The 19541-nt window shown below is 34.3% G+C and overlaps 1 protein-coding gene across 3 annotated transcripts; it reads right to left on the bottom strand.

Annotated features, from left to right (window-relative positions):
• Positions 1-4976: 4976 nt before the first annotated feature.
• LOC107863473 lies at positions 4977-10175 on the bottom strand. 3 transcript variants are annotated; one of them, XR_001672265.2, is made up of 5 exons: positions 9776-10175; positions 9566-9632; positions 8688-8838; positions 5253-8098; positions 4977-5151 (listed from the first exon to the last, which is right to left on the bottom strand). XR_001672265.2 is itself a non-coding variant. In XM_016709403.2 (4 exons), exons 3-4 carry the CDS (start codon positions 8806-8808, stop codon positions 5397-5399), a joined length of 2823 nt encoding a protein of 940 aa, XP_016564889.1. In that variant the 5' UTR covers positions 8809-8838; positions 9566-9632; positions 9776-10175; the 3' UTR covers positions 4977-5396. The 3 variants fall into 3 exon arrangements, 2 of the variants coding, with proteins under 2 accessions (XP_016564889.1, XP_047264308.1); XM_016709403.2 differs by having other exon boundaries at positions 4977-8098; XM_047408352.1 differs by lacking the exon at positions 9566-9632 and having other exon boundaries at positions 4977-8098.
• Between the last annotated feature and the right edge of the window lie 9366 nt (positions 10176-19541).

Raw genomic sequence — 19541 nt, 5'->3', positions numbered from 1 at the left:
TGATAAGTTAATAATATTTAATTAAATCTATTATTACTACTATATATAAGCGCGAGTGGGGCGGCTGGAAGCAGGCAGCTGGCGATCGACATGCCTGCTTTTAGCTGCATGCTTGCTCCGTAATTTTATTATATCATATTTAATTAATTATTATATGACATTTATGTATTAAAAAATTAGTAATATTTAATAAAAAATAAAATAGATATTTATAAAGTAAAATGGACATTTATGACATGGCTGTTTCAGCTGGTTCAACTGTAATTTTACTATATCACCTATAATTAATTATTATGAGTCATCTAAGTATTTAAAAATTGATAATCTTGATGTTTTAAATTAATTTGACATCTTATGTGAGGCCCGCTTAAAAAAAAATTACAAGTATTTTTTATAGCAATTTTGTTATATCACTTTTAAGTAATTATGAGTCATTCAAGACGTGCTGGTTTCGCTATTTCAAGTGTGATATTTCGTTACTTTCGAAATTATATCAGTGTCGCTTAAATTGAAATAGAAAAAATATATTATAAATTACAATAATTAAAAACTTAAATTACTTTTAAAGTCAAAATTCACTATCAATACCACAAAAGTTTGAACAAGAAGAGTATTATAAATTACAATAGCAAACAGTTTAAAGTAATAAATTACAACGTCGAAAAAGTATTATAGATTACAATAGTTATCGCTGTCATATTAATTAGGATAAAAGAATATTACTTGAAAATTACGTTGAAAGTCGTATAAATCACGTGCATGCGTTCAGCTGCCTGCTTGCTATGTGATTTTACTATAGCACCCTTAATTAATTATTATATGACATTTACTCATTAAAAAATAAATAATATTTAATAAAAATAAAATAGGCATTTATAAAGTAAAATAGACATTTGTGACATGACTGTTTCAGCTGCTTCAACTGTAATTTTACTCTATCACCTATAATTAATTATTATGAGTTATCTAAGTATTTAAAAATTGATAATCTTGATGCTTTAAATTAGTTTGACATCTTATGTGAAACTCACTTAAAAAAAAATTCAAAAGTATTTTTTATAGCAATTTTGTTCTATCACTTTTAATTAGTTATTATGAGTCATTCAAGACGTGTCGGTTTCGCTATTTCAATCATGATATTTGGTTACTCTCAAAATTATATCAGTGTCGCTTGAATTGAAATTGAAAAAAACTTATAAATACAATAATTAAGAACTTAAATTACTTTTAAAGTCTAAATTCACTATCAATACCGCAAAAATTTGAACAAGAAAAGTATTATAAATACAATAGCAAACAACTTAAAATAATAATTATAAGGTCGAAAAAGTATTATAGATTACAATCGTTAGTGATGTCATATTAATTAGGATAAAGGGATATTACTTAAAAATTATGTTGAAAGTCGTAATCATAATATAACTAAAAGTTTAAAATATCTAAAACTATATATAACAAATCTACTTGACTTTCTCACATATTTCACCAACGTCATATAATTGAGATAAAAAATAGCACATAATATTTGAAAAGTAGCACATTGGGCCCGTGCTGGCCCGTGCACCAATATCTAGTCTAAATATATTACTAATATACATAAGCGTGAGTAGCAGGCAGCTGGCAGTTGTCATGCCTGTTTCCAGCTGCTTGCTTGCTCCGTGATTTTAATATACCACCCCTAATTAGCTATTACATGTCATTTATGTATTAAAAAAGTAATAATATTTAATAAAAAAAGTAAAATAGATATTTATGGCATGTCTGTTTCAGCTGCTTTAACCATGTTTTTACTATATCACCCTTAATTAATTATTATAAGTCATGTAAGTATTACAAAAATTAATAATATTTAATAAAAAATGTAAAATAGACATAAAATGATAAATTAACTCTTGGCGTTTTAAATTAATTTGACATCTTATATGAGGCATAGTTAAAAAATAAAATTCACAACTATTTTTTATAGCAATTTTGCTATATCACTTCTAATTAATTATTATGAGCCATTTAAGATATATTTGATTTGCTACTTCAATCGTGATATTTGATTGACTTTTGAAATCATACTAGTGTCGCTTAAATTGGAATAGAAGAAAAGGTATTATAAATTACAATAATTAAAAATTTAAATTATTTTAAAAATATGATTTGACTATTAGTGCCACAAAAGTTTGAACAAGAAGAGTATAATAAATTACAATAGCTAACAGCTTAAAATAGTAAACTTCAATGCAAAAAAGTATTATAAAGTACAATAGCTAACAACATAAAAAATCTAAAAATATATTTAAAATATAATTGATTATCTAAATTTTAATTTAATTATTTTATTTAACTTGTTATATATTTGAAAATGAGTAAAACATATTACAAATTACAATAATTAATAATTTATTTCGTACAAATTAGGATAGAGGGATATTACTTTAAAATTACGTAGGAAATCGTATAAATCATAATATAATTAACAACTTTAAATATCTAAAACAATATAACAAATTTGATTGATTTTCTTAAATATTCCATTAGTGTCACATAAATTGGGACAAAAAGAATAGCATATAGTATTTGAAAATTATATAAAAGTACTGTAAATCAATAACTAATAACGTAAAATCTATATCTATAGTTTATAATCTATAATATATTAAAAGTGCGAAGGCTCTTAGAAATATGATTTGAACTTTTTGCCCTTCATTAAAAGTTTTGCTTTAGATAAAATCGTCTTTTCACTATTTTTTCTAATATTTAATATTTAATATTTAAGAATTGAAAATTAATTAAATATATTTATGATAAAACCTTTTCATATTAGAAGTCATCATAATTAATGGCAACTAAAACTTTTTCAAAAAACTATTCGAGTAAACTATATGGTAAGAGAAAATAAGACTATTTAAGGAGTAAAATATAGCTTTCCACGATGTGTTTATGTTCAGAATTATTCTATACCATAAATAGTATATTAACATTGTGTCTTTAATTTGGTTTGGGGTTTTGAGTAGTTAAGTTTGAATTTTTTATACCGTAAATCTATATCTACCTATAAGTTATATCTATAATTTATATATATATATATATATAATCTGTAATATATTAAAAGTATAGACCTTTAGAAAAGTAATTTGAATTTTTTGTTCTTCGTTAAAAAACTTTTTTTAAAACAAAACTGTCTTTTCACTATTTTTATTTATTATTTAATTATTTTTTATTATATTAACCAGATTTCCTAAAATATATGGGGCTCCTAAAATATATAGTAGGAAAATTAATTAATATTTTTCTTTCTACTAGACTTCCTAAAATATATAGGACTCCTTAAATATATGGTAAGAGAATTAATTAATATTTTTATTTCTACTATTCAATTAGAAAAATACTCCTAAAATAGGACTCTATTAAGGAAATACTTCTATAAATATTGAGATGTATGTTAAACTAGAAAACAAACCGATTTGCGTATTGAGAGAATATGATTGATGTTCATCTAACTTGATTCGATTGCATGTCTAGCTTGCTGAATGCTTGATTTTCCAACCCTCAACTTCTTCACAGTTTTTAGCAGTATAATAGAATTTAGGGGTATGCATCGGTCGTTTGGTTCGGTTTTATGTGTCATTGGTTCGGGTTATCGATTTCGATTTATCAGTTTTTAGTCATTTTAACGGTTTGATTTTTGGTTTAACCAATAAGAAAATACTCATAAAATAGAAATAGTAACAACTAACATAAAAAAAATGAAATCTTAATTAACGCCGAATGCATTTTAGTTTACAAGAATCTTCAAACTGAATTAAATGTAAGTTCGGAAAAAAACTGAATCCTAATTGTTGGAAGATACTAAAGGTTTCAAGCTTTCCAATACGCTAATACCCAAACTTTATATTATGTCTTTGTTGCCCTGAATAGGTTAATACTTTGTGAATCACTGAAATGTGAATAAATAGTGCATATATATATATATATATATATATATATATATATATATATATATATTGGGTAAACGGTTCAGTTTCGGTTTTAGCTTATTAGGCAATCGGTTAAACCGATAACCCAATAAGGATACACTAAGTTATTTTTTTATCCCTATATATATATATATATATATATATATATATATTTATTTATAAAATCAATAAATAATCATTAACCCAATAACCCTATACCATTTTTATCGATTCAGTTTATCGGTCGGTTCGGTTCTTACACACTCCTAATAGAATTCAACATGTGTGTGTATATGTCGGTTGTCTTTGAAGAATTTCTTATGTAAAAGTTAGGTTTAATTGTATTGTTTTGATATCTTTATTATCTTATTATTTTATGTTAATTTATAGATGCTAGATGAATGTGGGTCGGTTTTGATTTTTTTTTTTTTTGTAAAGATTAGGTTTAATTGTATTATCATAATATCTCTAATGGTTTGTTATTTTGTGGTAGATTACTATTCGTAGCTGAATCTCGATCGGCTTTGGGAAATTTTTGTGTGTAAGATTTAAGTTTAATTGTATTATTTTGATATAATTTACAGGTGATAGATAAATGTTGGTCAGCTTTGAGGAATTTTTTTATGTAAATGTTAGATTTAGTTGCATTATTTTGATATCTCTATTATCGTATTATTTTGTTATTGTTTACAGATGGTAGATGAGTGTCGAACGACTTTGGAAAAAAAAATTGTGTGCAAAGATTAAATTTAATTGTATTATTTTAATGTCTCTATTATTGTATTATTTTGTTGCAAATTACAGGTAGTAGATGAATATCGATTGGCTTTTAAAAATATTTTTGGTAAAAATTAGGTTTAATAAATAAATTCTTCATCTTTACATACTCAAAAAATATTAAATTTAATTATTATATTCATCTTTATTATTTAAACAAATATCCTATTTAATGTAATGTTTGAACTCACTAAAATGAGATACGCGCAAAGCGCGTACACCTAAACTAGTATTTAAAAATATACAAAAAAATTTAGCAACTTTTCAAATTTTATTTATACCACATAAATTGAGATAAAAAGATTTCGATATCTAGTATACATATATTCTTATCACACAAGTAACTGGAAATTCAAAATTACTGGACTCCTCTATCATGAACACCTCAATTTTCCCTATGCAACCTGAAGCTGCCAATTTGATTTACCTGTACATAGTGTGGAAAGTGAAAAATTATAAGAAAAATGATACTCAGGGATATGCAGACGGATGAGCGCCTGAATGGTTGGTTGTGTTTCAACATCATACCTGATATCACAAAGAAACCTGTTCCAAGAAAATCCCTTTTATGCCAAGTATCTACCAAAAAATGACGGATCTTTTGCACTGTTGCCTAATGACCTGTGCCTCTTTCTTTTTGATCCTTGCTTCATTTCTTGGATGTTGAGCCAGTCACCACTGTATCACTTCACTTGGCGAAGAATAACCCATAAGACGATGAAGAGGAGAGCCTCCGTTTGGTCGTAATTCCTCAATTTCTGAAGATGTTTTTCCCCACTTAGACATCTTAGCTGAAGGCCCTGGTGATCCAAAGGTCCCCATGTAAGGAGGTTCCCTCATAACAGATTTCATTTTTCTATCTTTTGTGGGGGCAGAAGAACTACTAGAGGATGTCTCTCTGTTGAAAGTCGTCCTTCCAAGAGGTTGAATTGGAGCTAGTGAAGACTCCTCTTCAGTAGAGAAGCTTCTACCGAAAGATGGTCCCAAATCATCAGAACACGATACTCGTTCAGTACGGGGACAAGAATTAAGATGATATTCATATGCCAGATTCTGTTGATCAGTGACACCAGTGTTGTCATCAACCTCACTTGGTGGAGGAGCTAAAGCCTCTGCAAAGAATGGGACTACATGCATCTGCTTGTGGAGAGAAAACTTCAGAACCTTTCTACAAGCATTGCATCTAAGCTGATGGTATCTCCTTTTGAAAAGAAGAAAGTCTGCTGGAAGCTGTAGAAGTTCATTGCAGTAGTAACAAGAAATTATCGGTGCTCCACCAGCTACTGATCGGAGATGCCGCATTTTTGAGTATTTTTCTCGCAGAGACAGTTTTTTCATCTCATGATCTTTGTGCCTCCTATCATCAGATTTTGTCTCACGCTCCCATCGAGAATACTCAGAGCTTGAGTAATGCTGAGGACTTGAAGAATCAGACTGGAGGTGGTTGCAACAGTTACAGCTGGAATAGGCAACCCCACGGCCTTTGTAAACTAAAGGATGCAGCTGCGCTGAGAAATGCCGGACCTGAGGGGAGCAATGTGAACCCAGGCAATCTGCTTGGTGCCTGTAATGTGAAGCCTCCGCAGAAAATGCTATTCTTGAGCTTTTACGTTGCGGACAGCCTTTTCCATGACTGCATCTTACAGGATATCTAGAATAGTTTAAATCACCACTTACTTTACCATCTTCCACAAACTGATCATAATACGAGGGGTTATACTCTTCATCCCTCATGATCTCTGCAGAAAACCGTCCATTAGCCATCCTTTTAGTAATGCGTGTCTGGCGCAATTGATCTTCAAGTTCATACACCATTCTCAACAGTTGTATTTTGTCTGGTTCTGAATCTGAGGGCATTCTGGGTGGAAGGTGACTAGAACGGTGGGTCACATTTTTCCGATAATTTGAAGGGTTTCCATGTTTATGTCCTGCATGCGAACCTGTTGAAATAAATGGAAATGATGTGGCGTGCTCATCCTTGTCCGATGTCATTCTACCTCCAGAGACCTGAGCCTGACCACGTTTTCTAGACTGAGGCCATTCCTCATGACTCCAGTTGCCGCCTTTTGTAGCTTGATGACTCCTTCCTGGTAATGCTGTGGAAAAGTTCATTGCTGGCTGCACAATCTTTGACTCACCGCTCATTGTGTGGTTTACTCGGATTCTACCATCCAAAAGAAACTCACTGGGGCTAACAGGGTATGCTTCCTTAAACTTTCTTATGAGTTGGTGATGGTACTGATCAGGTATATGATCATCCCCATCACATGAAGATGCGCTGCCATCATAGGCATAGTAACTTTTGTGTGTAGGAGATCTGATCATATTTCTGAGATTAACAGGAGGCTCAGATCGACAAAGATTTAGCGGTAGGTTTTCAAATGTATCCATAGAGCTTATACGGTCAAAACCTGAGGGAACCTCTTTATGAAATTGCTCAAACTGCTCATGGTCAGTAGACATCAAAGCATCTGATATGATACTTCCATTCAAAATACTTTGGTACATCTCAGAGTTTACAGATGACTGCTTCTCAAAGTCACAGACTAACTCAGTAGATAAAGCGGTTTCCTTGGCATATCTTACGTTTCCAGAAGATTCTGCATTGTGACCTTGGATATCGTTTTGGTCCCTTCCAATGATTTGTTCCACAAGAGATTTATTTTCAATACCATCTTCACGTGACCCACTTCCAGTAGATACTTCGGCTCTGTGAATGACGCCTCCAGAGTAAGTAGAATTCTCATCAAGGGAGTTACTCTTATGATCAACTCCACTTTCATTTTGATCATTTACAGTGCTGTCATCCACAAGGAAGTTGTCTTCATCCATTTGTTCCGTCACTTCAAAGGCTAAACCTTTGATATCTTGTTCAGTTTCAAGGGTTGGACATCCAGTGTCTTTATCCAGCTCCAGTTTCTCCCTCTCTCCAATCGCTGAACCTTCGGCATCTTCTTTGCCTCCAACAACTGGACTTCCAAATTCAGGACATGTAAGTTGATCTGAGCTAGAAAGTCTATTGGAGAAGTTTTCTCCTCTTGAAAATTGGTGGTGATCCCGAGATCCATTTTCATATTGTTCTGTCTTTTTTTCCAAAGAACAACTGTGTTCATCTCCTTTACATGCAGCAGATATGGAAACAGGATCTTCATTCTCAAGACAGCTAAGACCAGAAGAGCTTGGAAGTTCATCGGTGGAATTTAACTGTCGAGGTAACTCCTTGTTACAGTCTTCAGTGCCCCCTTGATCTGACTTCTTCCCTTCGTCCAGTGAAGAATCTCCTTTTGAAGGAGGACAAGCTTCTTCACTTGCACTGCTTATTTCATTCTGATCAAGTACATTCTTCTTTATAGGAACCCTTTTCCTATTCTTAGCTGCAACCAAGATAAAATTTGTGAGTTATTTCAACTTAAACCACAATCACTAAGGTAAACTTTTCCCCCCTTTTTCGAGAATTAATCACATGTAAAAATTTGTTATCTTATTCTTCTGGCGTACTAGATTACCCATAAATCTCTAATCTCAAATGCAAAGGATCTCCAGACAGTTGATGCCACCAATAACTGTTACTGTTCATTTTTTTAATTTAACAAAATATGTTCTTAAGCACAGAACTGAAGTAAAGCTGTACGAATAAGAGCTACCCATCAAAGGAAAGAGCTTAATCCACGTCCTTTAACAAGCCTAATGCAAACCCAACACCCTCCCTTCGCCAAGAAAAAGAAAAAGGAAGAGGCAGGTGAATACACGCACTAGATCTTTTTTGTTGGTTTTTCTTTTTCGTCCAACACCCTACATGTATTAACATAGAATGGAAACCATGGAGCAATGTAAGAGTTCGAACCGTGGAACCAGTCTCTTGCAAGTTAACCCAATGTCATGGACAAGCACATGATGGCAACTTAGTGCGCTGCACTGTCCTTAACAAACGAAATTGTAAATATATTTGGAAAGAAAAATCACCTTGGAGAATTGTGCCACATCCCCCACATTTGTAGACAGGAATGTCTGCTAACTCGGGAAGAACCAATTGGCATTTGGGACATCTAACAAACCGAACTGTAGTGCCCATTTGACTACTCATGTCACTCCTGTTAGCTAGCAGTAACCAAAACTGCAAACGACGTGGTAGAGAATAAGAAACCATTTGAATCTGAACAACAACAAGTGTATGAAAGTAGGTCAAATACTACTATGAAATGTCTCACATCATTCCTTCTACTTGTTTCTCTTTTCTTAGCAAAAGCAAATACAAATCATAGGGACTTTGATTATGTTATACCGTTCAAAATGATCAGCCAAATGGCTCGCAATAATTCAATTCGAAGAATTATTGATTCGTTGACAGATGAAACTTAGCTTCCGTTTAGCCATATATTTTGAACTTGAACATTGGGGTTTTCGAAGTTGTGTCCGGACATGCATTTTATTTTACTTGGAAAAAATTAAAAAGTTTTGTGAGTGGAAATCCCAACAACCCAAAAAACGGGTAACTTCTGATCAAATTTCATGGCCAAATAAAAAATATTTGAAGATAAATTCTCAAAATCAGATCCAAAAATGTATGGTCAAACGCTAGCTTAATGTCTACAAGAACCAAGTCCATAAGTTTTAGAACCGAAAGGATCAAAAGAAGTAGCTAATCTTTCATTAAAGAGTAGGAATAGAATAGATCCAAGAAAATACAAATGGAAACCATAAGCCCAAAATCCAAAGTGAAAAGAATAATAAATGGTGAGTATTATTATAGAAACTTGTAACCAAAGTCTCAGAATATCAATTTCAGCTAATTTTGGATGAAAATTGAATTTAGTAATCTACAAGGATCTACTTGCACTTACCACAGAAGAGATAAAACAGCAGCTCAGTGTCAGCTAAGAATGGCTTCATTAACAAGACAAGACATACCTTTTTACAAAAAAAAAAAAAAAAACACTTTAGAGGGGCAAAACAAAAATAGAAAACTTATCATTTTCAAACACTTTGATCATAAAGTTATCCTGTATGGTGTGAAACAAAAAAAAAAACAAAATTAAGTAAGATATACAAACCTAGCAAGAAATTGTGTAGAAGAAATTCGTGGAGACATTTACTTTAACGCAAAGTATTCCTGTAATAGCAATATAACTATGAACACCCTCCTTCATTTTCTTCTACTCTTCTCGTGTCTGTGTGTCTATGTGTGAGAGAGAGAAAGAAAAGTCTGGCCTGGCGTGTAGGAAAAGCTTGTCAACCAACAAGTCCAAACTCATATATGACTTGGAACACTTGATTTTCTTTCTTGTCCAAAAATATATATCCTATATAGATATGTCTTTTGTTCTTTTTTATGGGAGTCTGTTAACAAAATTGTTTGTTGTGAAGAGAAGAAACAGGTAAAGGTGAAGCATGCAAGAGGGAAGTTGGAGTCGGCCATCAATTATTTAAAGCGGAAATAACCACATACTAGCACGACCTCCCTTTTTGTTTTACACCTATAACTAGTTCAGATTAAGAAACCTGTTTTTTTTTTTTTTTTTTAAGAAAAAAGACATCATTTTCGCTCCGAACTTATCCACTCAACTTACTTTAACACTTAAACTAACTTTCATTTATTTATCCGTTTAACATCTTTAAAGTATATTATTTTCATCCCTCAAAACTGAATATCACTCTCACAACAGAGAGTATACTACACTTGCCTACACATCAACATCACGTCAATACCACGTCTGAGCCACGTAAAAAATTACTATTTTTCTAAAAAAAATTAATCCCCACACATTATTATGTATATATATATATATATATTATAATATATATATATATATATATATATATATATTAAATAAAAAAGGCATCCCTCACCCCCATTTTCTTTCATCTTCACACCCCACCCCACCCGCCCACCCCGCCCTTCTTTACATTTCTCCTCTTCCATCCCTCACCCCCTAATACGGGTACGACCACAGAGGTGGGTGAGTGCGAGAGTGAATGAACCCGAGACTTGGAGTGTACACGTGAAGTGCAAGCGAAGGCCTAACTAGGCTCCAAAATCAGTCCATACAATGCACTCCAAGGGAGCACACTTGAAGACTTTGACTAAGGGGTCATTAATACACTATAAATACAACCTTCAAGGGATTCATTCATTAGATTTTGATGATAATGAATGTTGTATAACATTGAAAGACAAGTTCTCTCTCCTTGAGGCACAAATCTGAAATTGTAACTAGGAAAATCAACTTGAGTGTGGAATCACTCGTGTTGGATTCAAGCTTGGAAACATTGGTCCTTGGGAGATTGAGATCCCTCTTGTGCCTACGTAGGAGATAGGTTAGTGTTGTGTGTAGTATTAAAGGTCCAAGGGTGTAACAATTCTTGGGTTGTTAATATTATTCCCTCATTTGGTCTATCTATCTATCTTTATCTTATTGCACTTTGTAGATTTATAGTGGACTGTTTTGTGTCCTTCTTGAATGCAAAATTTGTTCTCATTGTGTTCATCTTGTTATCATTGTGTTGCTGCTGTTTTTTATGTCAAATGCACCGTTGTTATCTTGTATTGTTGTTGTTGCAGTGAATCCGAAGTGGTTTCCATCTTAGTCCTCAAATCCTTAAGATTAGTGGACTGTTTTGGAGTTGTTTCGTGTTTTCGTTGTTTTACCCGAATCATTTGGTATCAAAGCCATCGTTGATTTTGTTCTAACAAGATCAATTTTGGGCTTGAGACTTGAAAACTACAAAAAAAAAGTTGAAAACTGAAAATTCCAGAAAAGAGAGCAATCTGTCCATTTTGTGTTCTTGGCCAAAAATTGTGTTTTTGTTGTGTCTTGGCCGAGATTTTTACTTGTCTTTGTTGTCTCTAAGTGTTAGTTTTTTTTCATCACTAACACATTGAGTCTATATCTTGATTTGAGCTGGAATTGTTGAGATTGTTGTTGTGATAAATTAATGGCCGTGTATTGATGTTATTGTTCTTGGCCGTGTGGTGACCTTTCTTGTGGACTTGGGCTGGACGTTGTTGGTGTTGTTATTATTCTTGAAAATTTCTTGTATTCTTATTGTTCATCACAATCTTCACCTCTTGTTAAGACCAACACCACACTAAAGGACTTGGCCGTTTGTTGGAAGCTTGTAGTTGACCTTGTTGTTGTACTTAGGAGATTGTTGTTGATTTTCTTGGTGATTGTTGAAGTGTTCTTGATGTTCTTCCAAACCTTCATACCTTGTTAAAATAAAGTGAAAGTTAGATCCAAAGAGGTGAAGGAAAAAGTGTAAGAACTTTGTTAGTCTTGAAAGACTTACCATCACTCACCAACAAGTCAATCACATCTCAACCACTTTCCCATAAAACAAGAATCCATGTTTTAAGGAGGAGTACAAGTCTAGTACAAGACTTTGAGTCTTGAAATTTTAATTTAAAAAGAAGCTCTAAAGACTACTTTGTGTTTCCCTCCATTGAACAAGTTCCACAAAAGTCCAAATTGAAAAATTGACCAAGACTTGAAATTGGACAACAAAAGTTGTGTGCAACCGAGACCAATACGTGGTTGCCACATCATCATGTTTTACTGTTCACGCAACATATTTAAGCTCAAATTTTAGATTTCTTAGTTTTCGTTTGTTGTTTCTTAGTTTCAATTTCGTTGGTTCCAATACTAATTGGCAAACTAGTACTTATCTACTAGATTGTTAGTTAGTTTTTGTGTTCGTTCATTCGTGTTACGCATTTGTTGTGTGCTTTTCTCTTTTGTGAAATCGTTGTATCTTATTGGTTCTAGTCCGTGACAAATTTTTCTTGAGTCAACTCAAACGAAAATCTATTTCGGGCAAGAGTAGACTTGACCCTCAATCACTCGCGAAGTACAAGTCGTCTTTCAACATTTGTGAAACCAAGTGTGAGACGATCAAGTGTGTGAGAGTGTGGTGAGGTTGTTTCGAACTAACTTGTGTTTTGTTTTGTAGGTGTTCTTTTCTTTTTTTTTTTAGGTACAATTACCAGGAAATTCGCGGCTTCCACCTCTCAACCTATGGACAACAATGCCACCATGTCATTTTAGCTTACCTTGGCACTATGTCCCAAGACCTAGTTATGACAAATGAAAGGTTGGATCGTATGATAGGTCAAAGGGAGAAAATGGGCTTCCCGAACACACATCAAGAGGAAGGTCGTAGTTCATGTGAGCTACGAGGTAAAAACACTATTCCCTACACTCCTATGAACTTAGAATGTTGTGTTGTGGCTAGTAGTAACCAATTGGATATAGTTGCGAATTTACCTAGAGTAGAGGTATTTGAGTCTCCCTATGGTGATACTCTTGGTGATGTTAGGTTACCTGAGGACCAAACTCTTGTTGTAAGTACGCAAGCACTAGTTGATCCTTTAGATGACGAAATTGATTCTTCTTATACGAATGATTTATGTCCATCTAGTGCTAGCCCTTATAACTTGAACAAGGTTCTATTACCAATTGAAAAGAGTACTCACACACTAGTTGACCCTTGTGCGAACCAAGGTGAGTCTACGTTGGTATGTGAGTTGCCAGCAACTAGTGAGGCTATGAATGAAAATCAATTTACTCATGAATGTATTCCACTACTTGAGCATATGTGTGGCGTTCTTAAAAAATATCAAGTTAGTGATGGTGTTTATAGAGTTGATCTTGATAGTGCACGTGACTCTTTGAACATCTTGTGGTAAAAGCCTTGCTAGTAGTTTTGTTCATAGCGATCATGTGTATGGAAATATTATAAATAATGGCATGTCTTTTTGAGGTAGGACTTCTAGGTCATGTCTCTCTATTCTTGAATGTTAGTATTCTCTTAAAGGCAAATGTCATACGTGGTTGTGGGAGTGAAATTCTAGGGGAAGAAGGGGCTAACCTCGGCTTAGACCCTTGGATACTTCTCCCATTTGACCTGGCACCTTCCGGGAATGTGGGAATTTCTACACTTCCTACTTGATGCTTGGTCAATACGGCAAGCAATGTTTGATTGTGGGTGCTAATAAAGGAAGGCAAGGTTCTTCCTTGTCTCTTTTTTTAATGATGACCTCTTTCTTTGTGCCATTTGTACTAAGGTTTTCATGTTCAACACAAAGGACCCGTGGGTATACTCCAAGTTTGTCCCACCTTGGCATGGCATGTGATGTGTTATTTTTGCTAACCCTAACCCCTCATGTCATGAGGATGTGTGCTTGTTTGTTTTCTTTTGATTTTGTAAGGTACGGATTCGAGGTTGAATCCTTTTCAAGAAGGGAAGGATGATACGGGTATGACCACAGAGGTGGGTGAGTGTGAGAGTAAATGAACCCGAGACTTGGAGTGTACACGTGAAGTACAAAGGAAGGCCTAACTAGGCTCCAAAATCAGTCCATACAATGCACTCCAAGGGAGCACACTTAAAGACTTTGACTAAGGGGTCATTTTGGACATTTCACACAATTCTTGTAATACACTATAAATATAACCTTCTAGGGATTCATTCATTAGATTTTGATGATGATGAATGTTGTATAACATTGAAAGACAAGTCCTCTCTCCTTGAGGCACAAATCTGAAATTGTAACTAGGGAAATCAACTTGAGTATGGAATCACTCGTGTTGGATTCAATCTTGGAAAAGTTGGTCTTTGGGAGAGCGAGATCTCTCTTGTGCCTACGTAAGAGATAGCTTAGTGTTGTGTGTAGTATTAAAGGTCCAAGGGTGTAACAATTCTTGGGTTGTTAATATTATTCCCTCATTTGGTCTATCTATCTATCTTTATCTTATTGCACTTTGTAGATTTATAGTGGACTGTTTTGTGTCCTTCTTGAATGCGAAATTTGTTCTCATTAAGTTCATCTTGTTATCATTGTGTTGCTTCTGTTTTTGATGTCAAATGAACCGTTGTTATCTCGTATTGTTATTGTTGTAGTGAATCAGAGAGTGGTCTCCATCTTAGTCCTCAAATCCTTAAGATTAGTGGACTATTTTGGAGTTGTTTCGTGTTTCCGTTGTTTTACCCGTATCACCCCCACCCTTACCCTGCAAATACAGCTCCCTCTCCTCCTCCTCTTTCAGCCCCCCTAAACATGTTTCTTCTTCAATCACTACACTTGAAATAATTCACCATTGGAGTCAAATATGAACAAAATGTTGAGAACCACCACTTATTCGATGAAATGCCTAAACGAAATCCGAATTCAACCCAACACCTATTCAACAAAATGCCTCAATGAGCATCAACTCAATCAAGAATGGCATCAACTTCATTTCAACGACAGAATTCTTCAACTCAAGATGGCCAAATTGAAGTCATCGAATTTGGTGAGACTGAATTATTTAACTATACAAAATCGAATTCTTCATCGAATGTGATGAATTTTCAATAAACATAAGACGTGAGAATTGAGAAAAATTAATAAGCAATTGACGTAAGCAATTGACGATGATCTTGTTCGATAGAAAAATACCAATCGAATTTTCAATTAATGGAAACCAATATAGTTGCAATTTTCGAAATTTTTGAACAAATATGAAAATAAAAAATAGTTATACGGAGTTGAGAAACATTGAAGTTGATACAAGAATAATCACGGAGATGAACTTATGAGAGTGCGCATCGAACCCGAGACTCAAAGTGTGCAAGTGAAGTGCAAAGGAACATCATATCACACACCAAGAACGGGAAATACACTACACTTCATAGACACCTTTTGTCTTCCCTTCATTAAGGGCATTTGAGAAATTTCACTTATGTTTGTAATAAGTCAATAAATAGACTAGTTTTAGGTCTTTAGTTCTTTAGTTGTTTATTGATATTGAAAGTTGTGACACTTGAAAAAAACTCTCTCTAGCATGAGGAGTGTAATACCTTGGTTGTAGGGCTTGGAATAGCCACCAAACTGAAATGAGGGTGATGCTAGTGTGGAATCACTAGTATTGCAAAACATTGTTAGAAACCATGTTGCTTGAGTGGTCCACGCCCTCTTGTGTCATGGTAAGAGTGTTGGTGTTGCTTTTACAATAGTTAAGGGTCTTAGTGTTTAAGATATACCTAGGTTCTTAGTTTTTGTAAGGGTTAATGTCTCACTACCTATCCCTTTCATTCTTGTAATTATTTGTTGTTGTTCTAGTGAAAATCGTGGGTTATTGTTATCTCTTGTTGCTGTTATTGTTATATTGTGTTCATCACGTGTTATTGCTACTGTTTTGGTGTAGAAATACACTTTGTGTGTTCTCGGTTCTCTTGTGTTTTAGCTACTGCCGAGAGAGTGTTCTTGTTGAGCTCTCGGTTTCTCTTGTGTTTGTGTCTTATTTCTGTATTTGGGGTTGGTTCCACTATCATTTGGTATCAGAGCTAAGGCTGGTTGTGTTCCTACACTATCAATCTTGGGCTCTCTAAGTCGAAAAATTAAAAAAATAAATGTTGAAAAACTGAAAATTCCAAAAAGAAGCAAATCTGTCCATTCTTGTTGTCTTGGCCGAAATTGTATCTTGTTGTTTTTTGGGCTGAATTTGTGTCTAGATTTCAGTGTGTTTTTGTTGTCTTATTATTTTCTTGTGTTAGATTGTTGTTCACTAACACCCTTTGACTCTAAAGTCGAAGATTCGGGCTCTTGTCAAAGTGTTGTTGAAGGGTGGACGACTAAGAGGTTGTTGTTGTTCATATTGTTCTTGTTGTTGTTCATATTGTTCTTGAAGTGGTGTTCAACAAAAGGAGTTGTTTAATTTTGAAAAGAGAAGATAGAGACAAGGCTTTGTGTTTGTCTTGGGAATACTTTAAAGACAACACCAAAGTGGTAAAGAAACAAAGGGCATCCAAAAAGCTTAGTTACTACAAGAAGAACCAAAAGAGGAAAGAGACAAGACTACTACAAAAAGGTGTTTTACCAAATTAGTGCAAGTCGGTGAAAAGTTGATGGAAGCCTTTGACTCTTGAAAAGAGAGTCCAAACCTTGTCCACCTACACTAAACCGAAAATTCATCATCAAGGAGAGAGATTGAACAACTCAAGTTTGAAAAACATCATACTTCAACTACAACAACAATATGAGTTTAATTTGTGTGGTATTGTTGTTTGCGGATCAAGACTTGAACGTTTGTTCGTGTTGTTGTGTGTGATATTTTGGGACTGTTTTTGTGTCCTTTGTTGGCTGTTTTTGTGACATTGTGGACTGTTTTGGAGCAATGGAACCCGAGACCTCATCCCCTCAACCCACGGTGGACCACAATGCTACAAGTACCATTTTGGACCTCCTTGATACTATGTCTCGTGACCTTGCTAGGGCGAATACGGGTCTTGAAAAAATTAGCTCGTATGTGGTAACTATGAGTGAGAGTTTGAATCGAATGGAGAGTCGAAGGAACTCTCGTTCTTTTACTCCCAACATTTTACTTCCAATGACCAATCCTCCAAGACCATCACCTAATGCCGCAAGCCAAGCTCCAAATAGCCCTCAAAATCGAGACATAACTAGGCCCATTTCCCCACAATTCGATCAAGTCCAACAAGGACTTGGACGCCAAATGCCTATACTAAAACCGAACCCTCCCATCCAAGATCCACTTAACCAAAGGCGTCAACTTTCACCAATTCAAATTCCTTCCGTCCAAGCTCTACAACCGAAGCTCTGCTTTACTAAACCAACCCTCTTGACCGAAGCTCCACATTACCGAAACCAATATGTCCATGTAGAGGAAAATGGTAGAAAGGAACATGAAGGATATAGGGTCTACGACAATATTTGTATGATGGTAGGAGACTTGAATCGGATGAGATTGAAGGTAAAGCTCAAGATGGAGAGGAAGCCAAGATTCAAAATAAAGATGTCGATCGAGATATGTTGTTATTGATCTTGCGGGTTCTCCATGTCTTGCGGACTATTTTGAGTGGCTTCCTTTAAGTGGCCAATTAAACGAGGTGAAGCCGTGAATTTGTGGGCAAATTCCTCTCATGATGGAGAGGATGATACAAGAATAATCACGAAGATGAACTTATGAGAGTGCGCATCGAACCCGAGACTCAAGTGTACAAGTGAAGTGCAAAGGAACACCAAATCAAACACCAAGAACGGGCAATATACTACACTCCATAGGCACCTTTTGTCTCCCCTTCATTAAGGGCATTTGAGAAATTTCACTTATGTTTGTAATAAGTCTATAAATAGACTAGTTTTAGGTCTTTAGTTCTTTAGTTGTTTATTGATATTGAAAGTTGTGACACTTGAACCAAACTCTCTCTAGCATGAGGAGTGTAATACCTTAGTTGTAGGGCTTGAAATAGCCACCAAACTGAAATGAGGGTGATGCTAGTGTGGAATCACTAGTATTGCGAAACATTGTTAGAAACCTTGTTGCTTGAGTGGTCCACGCCCTCTTGTGTCATGGTAAGAGTGTTGGTGTTGCTTTTACAATAGTTAAGGGTATTAGGGTTTAAGATACACCTAGGTTCTTAGTTCTTGTAAGGGTTAATGTCTCACTACCTATCCCTTTCATTCTTGTAATTGTTTGTTGTTGTTCTAGTGAAAACCGTGGGTTGTTGTTATCCCTTGTTGTTGTTCTTGTTATATTGTATTCATCACGTGTTATCGCTACTGTTTTGGTGTAGAAATACACCTAGTGATCCCCTTGGTATTCTCGGCTTTCTTGTGTTTTAGCTACTGCCGAGAGAGTATTCTTGTTGAGCTCTCGGTTTCTCTTGTGTTTGTGTCTTATTTCTGTATTGGGGGTTGGTTCAGCTATCAGAACTAATGGAGATAAAAGTAAAAGATTTGAAGTAATGGAATAAGGGGTGGTGAGGTACAAAGAAGATGAAGAAATGGGGAGGTGGGTGGGTTGAGGGGTGAAAATAATATACTTTAAAGATGTTAAGGGGGTAAATAAATGAAAATTTAGATTAAATATTAAAGTAAGTTGAGCGGACAAGTTCGGAGGGAAAATGATATCTTTTCTCTTTTTTAAATCACCAAACAACTCACATCCTCTGCTATAATAATAACTCACCTTCCCATCTAAATTTGATACTAGAATCCATATAGTATGAGTTTTTAAATGTTTTTTCACCTTACACTTTAAAAATAATTGATTCAAAATTAATGTTTATTAAAATTTTAATAAATTTTTATATATTTGTGTTTTTTGTAATAAAAAAATATGTAACTTATTTTTTTCGTCGGCAAGGTCATTGAACATTTGTACTTAAAAATTGTGGTAATTTATATTTATGACTCAGAAAAGTTTTCAAAGAGAAAAAATAAATGTCACTTTTAAATTTATAAAATAGTGAGCGAAAGGCAATATGCAATTTATAGATACTCGTATTGTACATTTAGGGTGTGTTTGTTATTAAGGAAAACATTTTCAAGAAAATATTTTTCAATTTTCTCATATTGAATTGGCTTAAAGGTTTTGGAAAATGTTTTCCAAATCAACTTATTTTCCTCAATTCTAAGGAAAATGAATTCTATTGAATAAGTTAGAAAAATATTTTTCAAAACTCTCTTTCAACCTCACTCTTAAGTTGAAATATTCATACTACTCTCAAAATCATTCATCCCTATTCCGACCGTCAATCTCCCTCCCTCGCTCCACCCTCAGCCCGCCCCTCCCACCCCTATTAAAAAATATTTTAAATTTTTTTCTTACCTCACCCCCTACCTAAAACCCAAACCCCAACCCCTTCCAAAAAAAAATTAAATTTTTTTAAAAAATTCAAACTTTTTTCTTACATCCCCTACCCTCCCCCCTACCAACCTCCTCCTTCCCCCTCCCCCTCAAAAAAAATTAAATTTTTAAAATTAAATTTTTGAAAAATTTTAAATTTTTCCTTACCCCACCCTCACTCTCCTACCCC

This window comes from Capsicum annuum, chromosome 3 (genome assembly GCF_002878395.1).
Source record: "Capsicum annuum cultivar UCD-10X-F1 chromosome 3, UCD10Xv1.1, whole genome shotgun sequence".
NCBI classification, from domain to species: domain Eukaryota; kingdom Viridiplantae; phylum Streptophyta; class Magnoliopsida; order Solanales; family Solanaceae; genus Capsicum; species Capsicum annuum.
Note: the sequence above shows the minus strand (reverse complement) of the source record. Positions and strands in the feature narration are given on the sequence as shown.